At 42.4% G+C, this 21,277-nt stretch overlaps 2 protein-coding genes across 2 annotated transcripts in view; one reads left to right on the top strand and one right to left on the bottom strand.

The window, feature by feature from the left end:
- Positions 1-4,059: 4,059 nt before the first annotated feature.
- On the top strand, positions 4,060-6,053 carry LOC139657512 (gamma-crystallin S-like). The gene is made up of 3 exons (XM_071535389.1): positions 4,060-4,072; positions 4,427-4,695; positions 5,781-6,053. Exons 1-3 carry the CDS (start codon positions 4,060-4,062, stop codon positions 6,051-6,053), a joined length of 555 nt encoding a protein of 184 aa, XP_071391490.1.
- A 1,592-nt stretch (positions 6,054-7,645) lies between these two features.
- The window catches only part of LOC139657511 (voltage-gated delayed rectifier potassium channel KCNH8-like), a 77,142-nt gene continuing 63,510 nt past the window's right edge, over positions 7,646-21,277 (bottom strand). Inside the window, exons 12-15 of the mRNA XM_071535388.1 lie at positions 16,468-16,742; positions 12,061-12,161; positions 11,238-11,290; positions 7,646-8,947 (exon numbers count right to left, since the gene is read on the bottom strand). Of these exons, the coding sequence (XP_071391489.1) occupies positions 7,646-8,947; positions 11,238-11,290; positions 12,061-12,161; positions 16,468-16,742 (1,731 nt within the window). The remainder of the gene's footprint in view (positions 8,948-11,237; positions 11,291-12,060; positions 12,162-16,467; positions 16,743-21,277) is intronic.

Here is a 21,277-nt window from a genome sequence, read left to right as displayed (position 1 = left end):
CTGATACCATTCTAAACCCTAAAACAGGTTGTCAAAGTGGGGTCTGGGGACCACAAGGGGCTTTAGCTAAAGTAGGTTTATTTTCACTTTCATTTCACTTCCTGGACATGAGTATAATGAGGAAAATTACAATGATTTTTTATTGATTTCACTGTCTCCACTGTTACCTCCCACTTCAAGTATAGACAGATAATTCTGTGTAAAGCAGTTCTATGTGGATGCATTACGATGCACTGCACTCTCATACAAAATTAATACACCCTCAGTTTTAAATCCCTGTTTTCCTCATCCCTGCTCATCATTACTTGAGTGTCTTCAAAGTCATTCGATTTCAATTTGTTTTGAATACTTTCACTGTGACTGGGTAAGTATTTAACACTTATGACTAATCTAAGATGTATGACTAATCTGCTTCAAATTTGTTGTCTTGAAACTCCAATGGGCAGGGAGTTTTTGCTACAAAACAGAGGCTGGAAAGTGAGAAACCAGAAATCTCAGCACCTGGCCAAGTATATTTTACCAAACCAAGTCTCAAACTTTTTCATATCAAGGACCCCTAATTTAGTCCACATAAGAGCCACAGACCACCATTGGATGAGATTTTGTCTCTTGGACCCAAATCTGAGAATATTCTCATTGTTAGATATGATTTTGTCCAGAATTCCATGACTATCTGTATTGTAGGTGGTCAAAACAGTCATTCTTCTACATTCTCTAGTGAAGTTTAACAATTCATCAGTTTGCTTGGGACCCCCTGGAACCACCTCAAGGACCCCTGGTGGTCCCCGGACCCCACGTTGAGAACCACTGGTTTAAAGCACAGATAACTGCACTTGAAACAATTGGTAGGGATGTTGACCCTTCTCTGAGGTATGTTACACTTCACCACCAACCAGTATTCACCACACATCACACATTACACATTGCACAGTGAATGAGTGATGTCCATGATTTGCATCTGGTCTTGCACAACACATTCAGTAGATAATGTCTTTGCTTTGATATTACATTACATTACATTACATCATTTAGCAGATAATTTTGTCCAAAGCGACTTACAATACATGCAATACAATAAGTAGAGGAGAAGATAAGGAGAGAAGATACGCACATTATATTGGTGAGAGAAAGATAATTTCCTGCACTCACACAATTTAAGTTCTATTGCTGCATTCACGCCATATTGGAATAACCATGATGTCGTGATTTTCTGTAGACTTTAATTTCTCCTGATCAGCTTTTTCCACACATGCAGGCAGTGATGATGCATTTGAGTTCATGTTTTATAGCAAACCAAACATTGAAATGTCAACCACAAACCAAAAATCCATCAGGCAGATGTGTCCTGCCATGGTATTTAAAGAGCTGCAATCACAAAAATGACTTGAATGATGAAAATCGTTCATTTTGTTCATTTTATCCCTACTACAGTTCCCTAGTACAGTGATTCTCAACCTTTTTAATATCAAAGACCCCTAATTTAGTCCACATTAGGGCCACAGATCCCCATTTGATGAGATTTTGTCTCTCGGACCCAAATCTGAGAATATTTCTATTGTCAGATATGATTTTGTCCAGAATTCCATGACTATCTGTATTGTAGGTAGAGAGATAACAGTGAAATTATGATCAAAATAGTCATTCTTCTACATTCTCTAATTCTGTTAACTACTTGTAAATTAAATAATGAAGTTTAACAATTCATCAATTTGCTGGGGACCCCTCTGGAATTCCTTCAAGGACCCCTGGTGGTCCCCGGACCCCACGTTGAGAACCACTGCACTAGGAGGCAGTGGTAGTAGCTGAGGTGAATGGTATTTTCAGGCAGGAATCTTGCGTCTACCGTCTTTCCCACTGCACAAGAATGCATCATAAGTGTTCTTAATGGGAGGATCTATTGTTAATAGCTGGAAAGGATTGGTCGGCATAGCTGTCAGCTTGACTGGCAGCTGTTCTACTGTATTTCTAATAGGTGAATCTGTGGATTTCAGTGTAGCTCAGTGCTGCTATTGATCATTTGGGTTTGTTGGTGCACAGAGAAAGCTGACTTGGCTGTTTAGTTCCCTCAATGGCCCTGGAAGGCAATACGCCAACTCCTGGTTTGGCACAGGTTTGTGCCACAATCCTGACTGGCTGTGTGTGTCAGTGTGTGTGCGGTTGTGTGTATGTGTGTGGTCTATTCAAGCTCTACCATAGTTCCATAACATTGTATAATACCAAGCGAGAGAGAGATTCATAAAGTTTACATTTATGTCTGTATGTGTGTGAATGTGACTGTGTGTATGTGCATATATCTATAGTTGGTGCATCGGCAGTATGTGTGTGTTTCTTGTACATGTGTGTGTTTATAGTTTGCTCTTAACAGAGTGAACAGGCGGCCGTTGACTGGAGCTTTTATGCAGTGTAATCCCACAGCCCCTTTCTAGAAAACGTGAAAAGCGATGGAATCACTGACTCAAATTTTGGATCTCATTTTCATGACAAAGCAATTGTTTCAATGATAGAGGGCTTGGTGGATATAAAAGGGGATGAGCCCGCAGGATCTGATCACACACACACACGCATACACACACATACATAGGTACATAACACACACAACGCACACATTCGAGGGAAGACAACTCGGCGGATCACAGCTACACCCAAGATGGGCAGGGTGAGTAGAAGTACTTCAGAATTGGAATGTAACTAGTTACATTTACTACAGTTACTGCACTTGAGCTGATGTTTAGAGTAAGGAATATGAACAATATCTTGTCATAGTCGTAGTATGACTTGAGTAAAATATAACTGAGGTACTTGTATGGTTACACCAGTACAGCAGTTTGCCTTTTGGCCTTTAATTAAAAACCGGATATCACCTAGTCAGTGTCGTCCACCTCCAATATGATGAAGGTGTCTTCCTTTTGTTACTGAACAGCTTTAGGGGTTGCAGCGTGTAAAACCGTCAACCTGCCTAAGAGGAATACATAATGTTTTTGCTAGATTGGTCAATGTAGCCATTAAGTGATGAGAATATAGACTCCAAAATCATCCATGTGTCCCCGGTAGATCGTTGGCTCTGTTGCGGCATGCTAACACTTTAGCATACGCTATGTTGAGTGATAGTAGGCTGCATGCTAACACTTTAGCATACGCTATGCTGAGTGATAGTAGGCTGCATGCTAACACTTTAGCATACGCAATGTTGAGTGATAGTAGGCTCTATGCTAACTATGCTATACAAATATACCGTATTTCCTAGTGGCTGGTAGTCAATTAAAAGCCGGGCCTCCGATAATGGCCGGGGCCGTGGCCGACACGAACAAATGCAGTTGAGGTAAATAAAGGAGTATTAGAGGAAATACGGTAGTCACTACTATATTTGTCAAAAGGGACCATGACCAATATTTTAATGCCACAGCTGGTGATGTTCAACATTTGTATAGGTTAGATGAAAGATTATGACCATATTATGATACAGGTGTCAGTATTATTGACATTTATCAATGATCCCAAAAGGGCAATCTCATTTATGTCCTGTTGTAAACTAGTAGAGTAGAAACAACCCTGGTGTCAGGATCATTTGGGGAAATTAATCCCTGGTCAATTATATACCTCAATGGGTAGAGCATGGCAATAACAATACCAGGTTCAGGGTTTGTTTATTGGGGCCACTCATGCTAAAATTGTACGCACTCATGGTATTGTAAGAGACTGTGGATAAAAGTGTCCACTAAGCACTTGTCACATGCTGCATAACACTTTCTTAACCCTGGGTTAGTGGATTGGACTTATTTTTGAAAATGGGCATCGCTTTTAACTCTTTAACTGAGTTAAGGAACCCTGCCGGGGAGGGCGTTAACCCTCTGGGTGTACTGGGTGAATTCTACAAAAATAATACCCCGGGTCAGTTGATTTCTACTGATTTCTACTAATATTAAACGGCAACATCTTGTGCCAAAAAGACGTTACTCCTTAGACAGTGCAGACAGTCCTGCTGGACTAGTTTTTTTACTAGGTTGTAAATTACTTTAGCTTATTATAAAATCAGTTTAAATCAATATTCCATGTCATATGATGACTGTCTTTGGTAAGTAGCTGTGTAATAAGGGCTCGTATAAACGTATATGATATGAACTAAGTGTGCTTTACAGTCGGAAAATGTTGCCAATTTTATTTATTTATTTTTTTTCTTTCTAATAATAATATAATGATTATAATCATTGTAATAATGGTAATGATGATGATAATGAAAGACTTGAGATATGTTTCAGAAAAGATGGCACTTTTTTTTGTAAATTCTTAAAAAAAGTAAACTTTGTGTGTACAATACTTGAGTTTGTTTAGAAGTATGTATACAACTGGGTGTCTTGTGAATCTGTAAAGTAACCCACATGTCACTTGAATAAAACTAAATATCAATGTAATGTAATTTAAACATCAGCGTATCACTCACATTCCCTCTCCCAGATCATCTTCTATGAGGATAAGAACTACCAGGGTCGCAGGTATGAGTGTGACAGCGACTGCACCGACTTCCACTCCTACCTGAGTCGCTGTAACTCTATCCGCGTGGAGGGCGGGACCTGGGTGGTCTATGAGAGACCAAACTACATGGGCTACCAGTACGTCCTGAACAGGGGCGAGTACCCTGACTACCAGCGCTGGATGGGCCTCAACGACAGAGTCAGCTCTTGCAAGATGCTTCACTTTGTAAGCCTTTTAACATTTGGATTACATTCAAGGGATTTGTATAGGGTTAGACCGATACAGTGGTTTGCCGATATACTGAGCTGATATTGGTCTTTTACTTGAAATAGAATACTCGCCAGTCAATGTTATACCAATCTCGGAACCCATCGTCTATCGGTCTGACGACGATTAGACTCTGGGGGCGACGGCCTATTTTTCGGGGTTTCCGGGCCAAGACTTCCTCTTCCGTGCACCAGTCATTGTTTACAGTCTGATTAGCAACTTGAGACGCGAGAATGGAGAGAATGGAGAGATGACGTCTCATATGCAGATATCTGTTTATAGAGATTAGCCGAAATGTCGTCTGGACCTAAAACACCTACAAAAAGTATCGATGTTTGTGTGTTGTGTGGAGAAACGTTTGACTCTCTCAACTCCAACTCCATTCTCGCGTCTCAAGTTGATAATCGGACTGTAAACAATGACCAGTGCACGGAGGAGGCTACACCGGAAACCCCAAAATATTGGCCGTCGCCCCCAGAGTCTAATCGTCATCAGACCGATAGACGATGGGTTCCAAGATTGATGTTATACATCTCTGATATGATGGAGGTTCCTCCTTTTTAATAGTTTCAGGGGTGTCAGTCTGGAAAACCTGCAATGAAACCTGCCCCACTTGAATGGCCCACAGGAATACTTGATTTAAAAAAAAATGTTTGGCATGAAAATGATCAGATAAAGATATTGAATTTAAAGATACTGAATATTGGCACAAAATATTGTCAGCTTCAATCCCAAAATATCAGTGTCAGTATCAGCCTTCAAAAACCCATATCGGTTGAATCGTACTCCCCATCTTGTGCTGTTCCTTTCTGCCTTCCACCCACTATTTCTCTGTCACCTCTGCATTCAATCCCCACCCAACCCTCATTGCTGTTATTTCTCCTCTCTCTAGCCAATCTCTATCTAACCACCAACCTTTTTCTCTCCCCATCCTTCTTCGTACCACAACGTTGCTCATTCAACTACCCGTCCAATCTTCACTCCAAACCCTTATCCTCCTCCCTATTCCTTTCTATGTCCCATCCTTCTCCATCCTCCTCCAGGCCAGTGAAGACCCTTGTAAGATCCAGCTCTATGGTAAAGGGGACTTTGCCGGTCAGGTGTTTGAGGCGATCGAGGACTGCCCCTCAGTGCTGGAGAAATTCCACTGGAGGGAGGTCCACTCCTGCAAGGTCTTGGGAGGCTGGTGGGTCTTCTACGAGCACCCCAACTACAAGGGCCGCCAGTACTTGCTGGAGAAAGGCGAGTACCGCAAGCCGGTGGACTGGGGTGCCGTCTGCCCCACCGTGCAGTCCTTTAGAAGGCTAACTGAGTAGCCGCCTCCCCTTCTTTCACATTTTCAATTGATCTATCTATCTGTCTATCCATCCTTCCTTTTCTCCCACCTCGTCACCTCATTTGCCGCTGACCATCGTCAGCTTGCGATGGGCACCTGTGAGACCAAGACAGCCACAAATACAGATACAATAAAACCTGGCTGGCAAGCAACTACAGGGTTGTGTCATCACTGTGTGCATGTGTGTTGTGTGTCTGGCAATATGTGCATGACTGTCTAGTCGGTTTAACCGTTAAGTGATGAGAACACAGACACCAAAATCATGAATGATTTTTATTTTAGATCTTTGGCTCCAGTGCTCCATGCTAACACTTTCGCATACACTATGTTGAGTGATAGTACATCTCAAAAGTGAGCAAATGAGAACTTGTAGCAGCTCTAAAGCTAAATAGTAAGTAATCCTAAATGATATGACATACTGTTTTGATCTAGTAGGGATGACTTTATACTTTCCCTTTTTAAAAAGGAAGTGAAAGTGGTGGGTGATGTGAGACTGTGTATAGCTACAAATCACTGTGTAGTAGATGATTATGTGGTTGCTCACCTATAATAGTTCCAAAAATAAACCTGGCTACATAGGATACAGGCCTACTGAGTTAAAAACATTTTTTTTTAAATTCATGAATCTGCAGGCCATATATTAACAAGCACACATCCTGCACAGACCCACGACGCGTGTGTTCAATTCTATGCACTGAAGCACTGCGATTATATTACCTAATTCCACTAACGTTACTTAAATACCACAAGATGACATCACCTACCGTTAAAGTTTGTAGGGCAGCGAAGGTCTGTACATCTCCAAATGACAAACGTGATGTGATGCGACATCAGGTGCATTAGAGATCGATTTAGATCCATTTCTATAACACTGACCAACTTTTGATTTTGTGCCTCTGTATGGGAAACACTGCATGTCACAGTCAAAAACGCCCTCTAGAGGCCATCTGACGAAGTGCATCATCTCACTGTTACCTGACTGACTGAATGACTGACTGACTGACTGCCTGACCTGAATTTGGCTCGTGATGCCCTTGGCTGCGCCGTGGGAAAAACTAATAAGAGTTATTACTAAAAGGTCAGTCTTCTTACTTTGGATAATACTAGACCCCTACTATCACTCAACATAGTATGCTAAAATGGTTAGCATGGAGCCTACTATCACTGTATTGTAAAGTGTTAGCATGGAGCACTGGAGCCAATGATCTACCAGGTGACACATGGATGATTTTGATGACTATGTTCTCATCAATTGTAAGGTAAGTTGACCAATGGGATAATTTCACGACAATTTCACAAAAACTTGATGTGGAAAGGTTTAGTGAAATATAATCAGACAAGTAAAATCAAAACACCTGAGGTGAAACTGTAAAACAAACTCTTTATTGTCAGATATATCATTATTCATAACCAGTGCTCATGATCATAGTTTAGCAAGAGATTAAATTCAATGTATTTACATCGTAACCCACATGCCCTCCTTTGGGCAAATGTTTGTCATGCAGTAAGGTGTGTATGGCATGCCTGTCCATTCTGCCAGTCTTTTGCCAGTGTCAGGGCATTCTTCTCTTTTTAAACCGAGGGCCCTTCTTCGTCGATGAAGCTGAGTTGGGCAGTGTGCTCCCCCCACTCCACTTTCTGCATGTTCAAGAGAGGGTCCTGGGGGCTGGATGCCATGCTAGGGGCTTGGAGGAGGGACTGGGGCTGGAGCTGGGACTGGAGGTCAAGCTGGGGCTGGGACAGGGAATGGGGCTGGGACTGGGACTTGAGCTGGGACTCAGACTGTGGTTGGAGATGGGGCTGGGACAGGGAATGGGGCTGGAACTGGGACTTGAGGTGGGACTCAGGCTGAGGTTGGAGATGGGCCTGGGACTGGGAATGGGGCTGGGACTGGGACGTGAGCTGGGACTCAGACTGTGGGTGGAGCTGGGGTTGGGACTGGGAATGGGACTGGGACTTGAGCTGGGACTCAGACTGTGAGTAGAGCTGAGGCTGGGAATGGGACTGAGACTTGAGCTGGGACTCAGACTGTGGGTGGAGCTGGGACTGGGAATGGGGCTGGGACTCAGACTGTGGGTGGAGCTGGGGCTGGGACTGGGACTGGGAATGGGGCTGGGGCTGGGACTTGAGCTGGGACTCAGACTGTGGTTGGATCTGGGGCTGCGACTGGGAATGGGACTGGGATTGGAGCTTGAGGTGGGGCTGGGCCTGGGCCTGGGCCTGAAGCTGGGACTGGAGCTGAAGGTGAGGCTGGGCTTGGTCATGGGGTTGGGACTGGGACTGGGACTGGAGGTGGGGCTGTGCTTGGGGCTCAACGGCGGGCACTGTTAAGTCTATCAAAAGGGGAGTGAGGGTTGACAGGTGGTGGGAGGAAGAGAATGGAGAGAGAGCAGGGATGGAGGAGAATGAAGAGAAAGCGTACTGGTGTGGCACCACCATGTGTTCATGGGGAGAGCTGTTGAGCGACGGGGGAGCTGAGCAATGGGAGACAGGGGACAGGACACTGCTCTGATGGGGAGTTGGAAGATGATGCGAGGTGATGGTTTGGGAGGGTAAAGAGGGTGAACTCTGCAGTGGATCAAACTCTCCTTGGTTTGGGCTAGTCTCTAACACCTTGGTCATACTAGGCTGAGAAAAGAATGATTCGGGTACCAGGCTGGATAGGAGATCTTTGTCTTCTGAACAGTCCAGAGGGGCAATTTGGGCAGGAAGGGGCGGGGCCGGGGAGCAGCTATCTGAACACACACTGGGGGGAGGAGTCACAGCACTGGGTATCAGCAGTGTGGGAGGGTTATGGAGGAGAGGTTTGAGAAGACGTGTCATTTCCTGCAGTTCCTGACTGACAGTGGTTACCTGATGGGAAAGGACGTTCATCTGAAAAGGGAGGAATGAGGATGGATAGATAGATAGAGGAATGAAAAGAAGACGAGAGATTAAAATGAATCCACTTGCACCACAAATCTCTTGGCAGCCACGACTGCCGGCATCTTGGAGGCCCATTGGAGAGTTATTATATAACAATTGTTAATATATAACAACCAGGCTAGAAAAAAGAGAGATACCTGAAAACAGATACCGTGTTTCCTCTAATATTAGCCCGGGCCTTTATTAACCTCAACCAGGGTACCAGGCCTTTATTAAAAGCAGGCTTATATTAGAGACAGGCCTTTATTTCTAATTCCCTCTGTTTGATAAGTATATTTGCTCATATTTTAGTACGAAGCCTCCTTGTTTTCTGATCTGCTTCTGTCGGGGTACGTTAGGTAGCCTATTTTTTGTTACTGCAATGCAATACCGATAATTACGGTAATCAACGACAGCATGCTCCAGAGACTTCCGCCAGCTGAGCCATCTTGTGGCATACTGCCATCTTGTGGCACTTGTACATTACTACAAACTACAGTTATATAACAGGCACCAGGAGTTTACCGGTATCCACCGTTGTTTTTTCCTTTGTTTTTTTCCCGACCTGTATTTGGGGCCGGCCTTTATTTGTTTGTGTCGACCACGGCCCCGGCCATTATCGGAGACCTGGCTTATAATTGACTACCGGCCACTATTAGAGGAAATACGGTAGTTACGGTGCAAGTGTAGATCCACTTGATAATGTTGTAAGTAAAAGTGAATGGTCGGATAAGGTAGATTTGTTTCCCAATTTAGGTTAATGTGTCTTTAGTCCTAGCCTCTACTCCACTTACAGTCTGCTAAGTTAGAGTGAGTTAATTTAACCTGGACAGTTTCTGGCTATGTTAGGTAGCTAACTAGTGAGCAAGTTAACTTAGCAAAGCAACTAGTGTTAATGTTATCATCCAACAACTAGCAAGTAGCTACTACCCAAGTAAGTTTAGCTATTTGCTAATAAGATGTTAACAAGACAGCGATGGTTAGCTGACCAGATACTATGGTTAGCTAGCTAACAAGCTGACATTATAACACAAAATGGTAACACTTTATAATAAGGGTCACTAAGTTAAGGGTTAGTTAATGCTTAATACGGGCTAGTTAATGCTTAATAAGCATTAACTAACCCTTAATTAACAGTTAACTAATGTCTAATTTACTAATGGTGTTCATGTTAACAAAGTTAACATGAAGGGTTAGTTAATGCTTATTTAGCATTAACTAACCCTTAACTTAGTGACCCTTATTGTAAAGTGTTACCCACAAAATCAATCAGATGTATCAGTGATGAAATGATAATTTCCCAGTCAAAAACACCACAGAAATGAATCATGTGTATTCAATACTGACAGCAAAGTCACCAGTTTAGAAATACAATCAGCTGAAAGCCAAAGCACCTAGAAATCATGTGGCACTGGCACTGAAAGAATTTTGACCATTAATTTGTGGCAGACATCCATTCACCCAAGGTTGGGTTTTATGTGGTTCCAAACATTTGACTGGTCCAAGCAATGACCAGGTGATATAAATGGTACAATGGTGTGTGTGTGTGTGTGTGTGTGTGTGTGTGTTTGTGTGTGTGTGTGTGTGTGTGTGTGTGTGTGTGTGTGTGTGAAACCACACAAAACCCAACCTAGCCTATGGAAAATTCTGTAACACTTGGGACAGCAGATTAGAGGCCCATTAGAAGCAAAAATAATCTTTACTTACAATATTATCACGAGACAAACATCAGAAAATTACACTCAATTTAGTATAATGTCATTAGCTATAGAGTGGCCCCATACAGTATTGAACCCCCTATTTTTTGCATATTGTTTTTTATAGTATGAAATGATTATTATAATTATCATGCACTCACAATGTTTTAATAATGAACTTTTCATGCTTTAATAATGCCTTATGAGCTCCACTTCAAGTGAAGTGTTACCAGAATTGTTCTGGAACCAAGGAACCCATGTGATTTATCTGCTTTGTAGTCCCTGTGAGCTTCTTCCTGCTGGTATATATCATCATTACTCAGTAATGTATAATCAGTCACAGAAAAAAAAACTCAAATTGGACCAAATGAAAGCAAGAAGCAGTTCTGTAATGTTTTTTTTCTGGCATTAGAATGAGACATTACAGTTAGTTTCACAGCGATATGTTAATGAAAAAGTCAACATGTTGCATCGTTAGTAATCTAATAATTCACTGAATTTGTTGTGACATTCATAACTATATTATGGTTTTCCTCATCAATGCAATGTATTACCGACCTTACCTCATATTTTAGCTTAGCTATAGCCTGCATGGTCTCAGCCTCCTCATGGGCCCCTGTGGACAGACAGATACACACACACAGGCACACACACACACACACACACACACACACACACACACACACACACACGCACATGCACACAAGCTGAGCGAATGAGGACTTCAATAGCTGGTAGTTAAAGGTAAAAAGGAATAGCATACACCAGGTTCCATTTAAATATGTGTTTTTACCACTCTACACCCTTATCAGTCTAAGGGTTAGACTGATATATAAGGTTTGATATTCGCCTTTTATTAAAAATGGCCCAGTCTAATATGATAGATATGATGTAGTTTGATTACATTTTTATTGTAGAATTGATCAGTACTCTACGGGAAGCCCTTAAATTGATTCTAATGAGATAATTTTGATTGGATTGTCCACACATATCCATGAAGATGTTTTTACTATTTATTCATTTATTATTATTATTATTATTAGTAGTAGTAGTTTTAGTGTCCAATGGTCTAAATGCTGTTTCAGAGGCTTTTCGAACCTGACAAGAATAAAATTCTTGGGGAAACACTGAATACTTGCAATAGTTTTGGAATATTTTGGCAAGAAAATGGCACCATTTAAAGATATTGAATATCTGCACAAAATATCATAAATTAGCTATTGTTTAATCTTCAGCCCAAAAATATCAGTATCACCCTTCAGAACCCCATCGAAATCTACTACAGACCAGAAATCTTTCAGTGCTATTCAGGGATGTGTCACAGATTTGTGTATGTTAGATGTGTGTGTGTGTGCGTGCGTGTGTGTGTCTGTGTGTGTGTCTTACCTGAACTAGGGCTGGGTAGAAAACTTTGAGTTGCACTGGGACTAAAATCAAACTTCTGGGTTGAACCACTTCGGCTTTCTGCCTCAATCCCATCCACAAATCTGAGGATAGAGCGACAGAAGAGTGACTCAGTGAGTGAGTGAGTGAGTGAGAGTGAGTGAGTGAGTCAGTCAGTCAGTCAGTCAATGTAAGTCAGTAATTAAGAAAGAAAGAAATTCCACAAGGTGACAGTAGACTATCCCCAAAAAAAATGCATAGGTAAAACCTACATACATAGATGAAGGCAAACCACAGCAAAGTTGTATAGCACAGTGTTGTGGTTTGGCATTAACGCAGGATCGTTAGACATCTAGGTAGGCGTAAATGGATTTTCCTTGTCTGAAAGAACGTACAACATCCCTCGTATCCCTTGTGACTTTACATTATTCATAAACACAAACTAGACATGGTTTAACTGTCAAAGCAACAGAAATATTACACATTCATTCATTCTAGCATCAAGTACATCAAACAATATCGCTCCTATTTTGTGGTATTCTACATTTTAGTCAGAGGCCTAGGGACAAACTAATAATCAAAAGATGATGACGAAGGCACTCTTAATGATCTTTTGATTATTAGTTGTGTTATTAGACTCAGGCTGATACATGCATGTGTTTTTTAATGTCTTAGCCTTCTCCACTTCTTTTAAACTTTCAAACCCACATGTGTGTCTGGACTTGGATTTTGTATGCCACAAGAACATATTTGTGGTCACAATATTGCTTTGCTTACTTTCCGGTACAATTCCTGGCCTCAAAGAGCACCTGTGGTTATACTGGGAAACCTGAAGCACTCTGTTCTGTAAAGGGTTATGGTTCAATAAATCGAATTGGGGGACATTTACCCAGATATGTTATGTTGTACTTTATTACAGTTCCTCAGTAAAACATGTGAATCGTGTCCTCGCTACATGTCTCATTATTACGGTTCCTCAGTAGAGAGAAAACAGCAGAGAGGAAAAAAATGAATGGCCAACCATAAAATGAGAATGTGAGCCCGGATCAAGTTTAGTAAGGAAAACAGTAATTTTTGACTTAAGATAAATCAAAGTAAAAACAAAAAAGTGGACTAATAGTAAGAGAACAAAAAAAAGAAAAGACAAATGAGCCATATGAGCCGGGGGCAACTGTACTAGCTAGCGGTCTGTAGCTGACCCCATGAATCAAGTTTGATTTTAGCCATGCAAGTGAATGGCCAAAGTTGATAAAGCGTCTTGAGCGTTTCAGATCAGCATCAAGCTTGGATAAACAAATACAAGAATATCAAGTCACATGCGCACATACTAGAAGATGAAGCTGAAACATTCCGAATGTTTTACCCTTAGATTGTGATGAAAATAAATCATATGAAGAAGGCTTTTGAGCAACACTGTGTGAGCAAACGCAACATAACCTTTAAGCGTGCACGCTTCGATCGGTGGAACAAAGAGCAAGGAGAAGCATTTATCACTGCTGTCCATAATCTTATAGAGCACTGTGAATTTGGAGATCTGAGACAAGAACTAATCAGAGACAGGATTGTAGTTGGCATATGAGATGCAACCATGTCAGAGTAAATGCAATTAGATCCTGAGCGCACATTTCCTAAGGCTATAGCCAGAGTATGACAGATCAAAAGATAAAAGCATACAACCAAGGCAGCTGTCGAGAGGAGCAGATCGCAAAGAACATTGATACTATACGTGCAAAGCAAAGACGATGATGCTCGAAGATGCTCAAAGGGACAAAAGCGCAGTTCACAAAGTCAAAATGTGGAAGATGTGGAACTGACAAAATAGCACCAACAAAAAGAGCTGATGGATGGAGCCATATAGGATTGAGCTGGGGCCAGGGGGTGTTCCATATGCCTGTCCACTACACATAAGGTCCCCATTCTATTGCAGGATGAACAGACAGAGAGACATCCTTCCAGCAGTGGACCACACACTAGCCAGGCTCTCAGGTGCGAAGGTCTTCACCAAACTGGACACCGAATCCACCCAAGATTTTGGCAGACCCCTCTAACATAAGACAGTGCCCTCTTGACCAGCTTCATAACCCCATTTGGTCACTACTGCTTCAACAGGCTGCCTTTTAGAATCTCTAAAGCCCCAGACCATGTCCATGCAGGAGGGCTGTAAGGGAGTGCTGTGTGTGCTGATGATATCCTGGTGTACGGCAAAGACCTGGATGAACATGATACCAGGCTGCACCAGGTCCTCAGGGGACTTATACCCCTTATACCCTTATACCCTTTCCACCAGCTGGAACCTAGTGCTGGTGCTGGGCTGGTGCTGGTGCCGGTTCACAGTTGGTTCAACTTGCAAACCTTCTAAGAACCGGGTTGCTTTTCCACGGGCTAAAGCTGGCTAGAGAGCCACGTCATTACGTCACTGTATACATCTGTATGCGTCTCCACTTTCCCAGCAACACTAGGGCCAACTTCAAGCACAACAACCAAAATGTCATGTCCATGTCCATGAAGCTCTGGTTTTTTAACAATGGTGGTCTTCTTGGTCTTGTTGGTTTTGGTTGGTCACGATAATCCCGCCCCGAGCCCCTCATGTCAGCGGTTCTTTATTCTAGACCAGCAAAGTGTTGGAACCAGTTTTCCTGGCTGAGAGCCGCTTCTTTGGCTGTCGAAACGTGAAGAACTGGTTCGAGATTAGGCACCGGCTCCGGACCGGCCCTCAAACTGCCTTGGTCGAAAAAGGGTATGAGAGAGTTTAGAGTTTGCAAAGAGAAAGGCTGTGTCCCTGGGGTGCAGCATCACTGCTGAGGGGGTCAATCCTGATGCAGGCAAGGCAACAGAGTGGCCACAGAAAGCCCACCTACCACCACAATTAGGACCATACGGGACTGAGAGAGAAAATTTTGCCATGGCTGGGAACCTTCTCCTCAGAGGAGAAAGGATTGTCATTCCGGGCTCTTTGAGACAAGAAATCCTTGACATTCTACATCAAGGCCAGGAATAGTCAAGTGCAGAGCCAGAGCTCATCAGTCAGGCTGGTCACCAGTACTGTCTGTCCATATCAGCCAGAAAGTTGAAAACCTCTGTTGAAAACACCCAGAGAGAACTGATCTGCTCATCTACTGTAGGAAACCTTACATTATATTGGTTGGCTACTTTTTCCAGTACATCAAAGTTGCCCATCTCCAAGTAGCCTCAGCCAATGCAGTCATTTCAGACAATATAACAATATAGCCCGCAATATGCTTGTGCTCTCTTCAAAGTCTTTGCCAGGGAGTATGGGTTCACCTACATAACCAGCGATCCATGGTATTCTCAAGCAAACAGTGAGGTAGAGCGAGCTGTGGTCACTTTGAAAGGCCTGTTGATGATTAAACTCTGGGGGCGACGGCCAGTATTTCGGGGTTTCCGGTGTAGCCAACAGACATCCGGGCCAAGACTTCCTCTTCCGTGCACCGGTCATTGTTTACAGTCCGTCTCATTATGCAGATATCTGTTTATAGAGATTAGCCGAAATGTCATCTGGACCTAAAACACCTACAAAAAGTATGTTTGTGTATTGTACTCAACTCCAACTCTTGACTGTAAACAATGACCGGTGCACGGAAGAGGAAGTCTTGGCCCGGATGTCCGTTGGCTACACCGGAAACCCCGAAATACTGGCCGTCGCCCCCAGAGTTTAATCGTCGACCAATGATGACTGAAGTGTTTCACCACTTCCACCCTCACCATGCACTAAGAAGAATGTTGTGTTCATGTTATATAGGAGGTTGTGGAATAATGGCATGACATGGCATCTCATTGCTACAACTTGGAAGCATTCACGTGTTTCTCTTATTGGAATGCCCACATCCAAGATGTTGATTGTTGTTGTTAACAAGTTACTTTAAAATCAATGAGTTGTTTTTATTAATGTGAGTATAACTGATTTTGATTTTTATTGCCTTGGACCCTCAAAATCGCTGGCTTTGCTGCCATATTTGCCACTTGTGTTGACACACTTCTACAATTTGTGGTGCCAAGTGGGATTTGGGAACCTAACAAATTCCCACGTCCTACTTTTAATTACCAATAGAGGGCTGACATTAACATTTTTCCCAGTCGGCAGCTTGTATCCAATATTACATGAATGTGGCAGGAGACATTTAGGTCACCTTACAGGATTTCTGGGTAATGAAGTCTTTCAAACTTTCAAAAAATTCTGTCAATTATGTCGCACTGCCACTTGGGGCCGCCAATGGGCCCCTAGTTTGTGTTTATGAATAACGTAAAGTCACAAGGGATGCTTTGTGCTAGCATTTCCTTTCTTACTTTCCAATTAAAAATAATTTTGGATTTGTTGCTGGCTATCGCTCCCCAAAAAACTTCCTCTAGCCAAAGCTACTGCCAAGTGTCCAGCCAGTGAACGGTTCCTACCGAGGGCTGAGGTCATGGGGTGGGCAGTTGAAGCTGACGACGGGGATCTGCAGGGTGGTGGGCCGGGTGTGGTCACTGAGGGGTCGGAAAGGTCTGGGGGGCAGCAGGGGAGAGCGCAGAGGGGAGCGCAGCGGGGAGGTCAGGCCTCGGCCCAGCCTGCCCAGGGAAGGCATCTTGGGGAGGGGGGAGTGTTCTCCCTCGGACCCTGACCCCTCCTCGTCCTCCTTGATGGAGGGAAGCTTCTTCACGATTCCTCCATTGCTTTCCCAGTCTGTCTGAGGAGAGAAAAAACATGGCAGAAACTTTAATGTTCAGTAAATAAGAATAGAGTTATAGTTAAGTTATAAGTTATAGTTCAAAGTCTTCATAGGTTCCCCTACACCTAACATTAAGATGAACATTTATTGTAAAGCTTTATTTGGTGTAGGGCCAGGTAGGCCTCTGTCTCATGTTTATTGAAAATAAGCTAGCAAATTTTACAGTTACCAACAGCAACCAATGTTTAAATCTTTGCTCTAGCTGCCCTAAATAGGTTTTTCCCCAATTGTTTTGTAGATGGAAGCACTGCCTCCTAGCCTCAACTCCTAGCTTCAGTGGTAGTAAGCCTAAATTTTATTAACCAGAATTAATTTTGAGTTAAGTTCTTAAGCAGGAAAATTAAAGAAATTCGTAAGAAATGAGACTGTTACTAAGAAAATATTGAGGAATTGCACTTAAGAGGAAATTTTAGGAAGTTCTTAAGAAGGCTCTTATGTCATTTCTTAAGATCTATCTTGAGAACACATTCGTGAATCCGGCCCCAGGCTGGGTTTATTCATTCACTATGCTGCACTCTCCCAAATGGAGAAATAGACAGAAAACAAGAGAGAGAGAGACACAGAGAAGACAGAAATGGGACTGTCCCAAAAACATTACATCAGAAGCCTGCTTCTGATAAACAGTCACAACAATAAAGTCACTGAATTGACTGAGGGGGCAGGAAAAACAGTTAAAAATTTAAATTGTAAATAAAATCAACCTGATTTTGTGGTGTCATTTCTCTGTTTCACCAGAAGGGGGGGCTGCTGAGCCACTGAAAACATCACTGCCTGTGACTTGCCATTCACAACAGCTGCAATGGAACTGATACCCATTCACTTTTACACTAGCGCTGAAAAACACCATTCCCGTTCAAAACACCATTCACCAGTAAGAGTCAGCCGAACTCAATCATTCCAAAGCTCTTACCTCAGGCTAAAACATAAAATCTGTAAAATATGGGCGCTCTTTCTAGTTTTTTATGACTCCTTATGTCATAAACTCCTGTAAGTCATATCTGTACAGTGAATGATTGTCCATTCAAAATAAAATTACGCAGGTACTGCATTGAGCATATTGTTTCCCTTTACCCATTTAATATTGTTTTTTTTTATCTTTTCCCATTTCATTTCTTTTATTTACTATTTTTAATTCTTTCTTGTCGCTGATACTTGTAACCCTGTGGAGTGTGTGTGTGTGTGTGTGTGTGTGTTCTCCCCTTCTCTTTTTTTCTCCATCTTTCTTTTCCTCTTTTCCCACAGCCACCACCACCCTTCCCCTCCTCTACCATGTATTTGTTGTCCTCCCCATACAGTTTTTTTTTTTTCGTTCACGTGGCTGCGTGGTATTTTTAGATCACAGAGGTTTAATTTTAGCAGAGGCTCGCCTAGAGGGAACTGAACTGAGAAGGGACTGCTATGACTTCCAGTGTGTGTGTGTGTGTGTGTGTGTGTTTGAGTGAGTGTGTGTGTAAGCAGGCATACACGTGCCACCCTTAATGTGCAGCGTGCCGTTAAAAGGGCATCATTTGCTGTGTGAGAGAGTGTGTATGTGTGTGTGTGATGCATATGGGAGATGCTGCATGTTCAAATATGCTATGTTATATTACGTGTTTGTGCTACAGTGTGTGTGTGTGTGTGTGTTATGCATATGAGAGATGCTGCATGTGCCAATATGCTACGTGTGTTTGTGTGCTTCCTATTTGTGTGTGTGGGTATGTATGTGTGTGATGGTTATGAGAGATGATGCATATGTGAATAGCAGAATATGTTATGTTATGTGTGTGTATAATATTGTATAATATTGTAATATGTAATTTATGTGGACATAAATAAAGCATTTGTGTGTGTGTGTGTGTGTGTGTGTGTGTGTGTGTGTGATGCATTCTCTATGGCAGACGTTGCAGGGGCGAATATGTGTGTGTGTATGTATGAGGGTGAGAGATGCTACATGTGCGAATATCTACTGCATGTTATGGGTGTGTGTGAGTGTGTGTGTCGGCACGTGAATGCAAATATTACTGAGGATCTTCCACAGCACCCCCCCCCCCCCCCCCCCCTCCACACACACACACACACACACACACACACACACACACACACAACCCCCAAACCGCCCCAAACCCTCAGCTTCCTTTCATCCTGCTGATGTTTTCTGCTCGTCTTGTCTCCATCTGGTTGTTGGTCTATATTTATCCAGCCCAGGGACGACCCCCCCACCCCCACCCCACCCCCAACTGACAGCACTATTTTTAGTCCCACGCCACGCTTGGTGGAGAATGCACTGCTGCTGTGTGTGTGTGTGTGTGTGTGTGTGTGGACAATAACCTAGAGTTTTGTGTGTGTGCATTACACAAGTGTCTATGGTGCTGATATTGTGCTTTGATTAAAATTTTGATTTCATGTAATTAATTTTATCTAAATTTGCGGTTTTTGAAGGCCAACATTTTTGTTGAAGGTGCAAATAGCCAATAGCCAATAGTTCACCCAAAATTGAAAATTATGTCATCATCTACTCACCCTCATGCCAAATGAAACACAGGTGAAATCTGTTAGTCCATATAACACACAGGGAGGCTGCCAGCACAACTTGGTAGCAGCCTTCTCCAAAACAACTGAAGTCAATGGGGACCTGTTCTTTAGAGTTCCACAACAAAAACAGCCAAACAATCACACTGTGAATAGAAAGACCTATACACCATTATTTGTTGCAAATCAATCAGCTGTAGTTAAGATTTGCACTAAATGATGGTGTAAATATACTGTAGGTCTTTTTGGAACTCTGAAGTACTGGTCCCCACTGACTTCAGTTGTTTTGGAGAAGGCTGCTATGGAGTTGTGCTGCAGCCTCCCTGTGTGTTATATGGACAAACTTCACCTGTGTTTCAACTGGCATGAGGGGGAGTAGATGATGACAGAATTTTCATTTTTGGGTGAACTATTCCTTTAAATCTGACAATTTTCATGCCAACAAAAAATCCAAGTATTCAGTGTTTCCCCAGGAATATGACAATATGTATTCTTGTCAGGGTGGAAAAGCATCTGAAACAGCATCTAGACCATCATGGGACACTAAAACTCTCCACTGAAACCTAGACAGCTGTTTGCAGCTGTTTTTTTTTACCACCTATTCAATGGTAGGTAAACTCTGGGATACATAAGTTACTTTAAGAATTATCTACTTGCTAATTTAATTTTACATATACATTGCAAATTAAAGATGCACTGACATCTGTCTAAAGCCGCTTTTCCACCGCATGGTACCGGCTCAACTCGACTCGACTCGACTCTACTCGCTTTTGGTAGTACCACTTGGTTTTCCACTGCAGATAATACCCCCTCAATGGGGGGGGCTTCACAGCCAGGTGAAGCACTCCTCGCTGTGTTCCCACCATTCAAGTGCGTTACCTTTTCTTCAGTCTATTACGGATCCAACTTCAAGGAGGGTGGTCATGGTCTAGGTTGGGAATGGCATCCAAGGAGAGTCTGGTAGATTTGACAAACCGATGTATCACTCAAACCCCATTCTGACAAGAATCAAATTCTGAGGGAAACCTGAATTCTTGTCGATTTTTTTTGTTTTTTTGCATGAAAATAGATACAACTAGGTTTAGACTAATACAGTGGTTCTCAACGTGGGGTCCGGGGACCACCAGGGGTCCTTTAGGGGGTTCCAGGGGGTCCCCAGCAAAATGATGAATTGTTAACCTTCAGCATCATTTCATTTACAAGAAGTTAACACAGTTAGAGAATGTAGGAGAATAGCTTTTTTGATCATAGTTTCTCTGTTATCTCTCTACCTACAATACAGATAGTCATGGAATTCTGGACAAAATCATATCTGACAATAAAAATATTCTCAGATTTGAGTCAGAGAGACAAAATCTCATCAAATGGGGGTCTGTGGCCCTAATGTGGACTAAATTAGGGTCCTTGATATGAAAAAGGTTGAGAATCACTGGACTAATATATGGCACTGATATTGGCCTCCTATTAAAAATCAGATATCACCTCTGATATGATGGAGGTTCCTCCCTGACCATTTTCCCTGAAATTATTCTTATTACTATTATTATATAATGTTTACATTTACAGATATTGAATATTAGCCCATCGGCTATCAGTAGCTCCAGTCCAAAAATATCAGTATTGTCCTTCAAAAACCTGCATCGGTAAAACCCTTACTGAAATTTAATTTAAGTCACGACTTATTCTTAGTCTTATTTCTCTTTTTCTCTATCTTTCTCTTTTCTCTCTCTCTCTCATTCTTTTTCTTTTTATCTCTCTCTCTCTCTCTCTCTCTCTCTCATTTTCTCTCTGTCTTTTTCTCTCTGTCTTTTTCTCTCTGTTTGGGAAAGCACAGTGCACTGAATGGTGCTGAATGGTTCCAGGCGTGCATAATCATAATAAACAAATCATTCCAAAAAATATTGCTCCACCGTTCAGAGAAGCATATCAGTCGAACCCTAGAGTGAACAGTGTGAGAGAAAGAAAGTGTGTGTGTGTGCGCGTAC

Source organism: Centroberyx affinis, unplaced genomic scaffold (assembly GCF_046629955.1).
Source record: "Centroberyx affinis isolate AG114_WGS23_722 - 3 ecotype Tasmania unplaced genomic scaffold, CSIRO-AGI_Caff_v1 ptg002696l_1, whole genome shotgun sequence".
Lineage (NCBI taxonomy): Eukaryota > Metazoa > Chordata > Actinopteri > Beryciformes > Berycidae > Centroberyx > Centroberyx affinis.
This window is presented reverse-complemented; position numbering and strand designations above follow the sequence as displayed.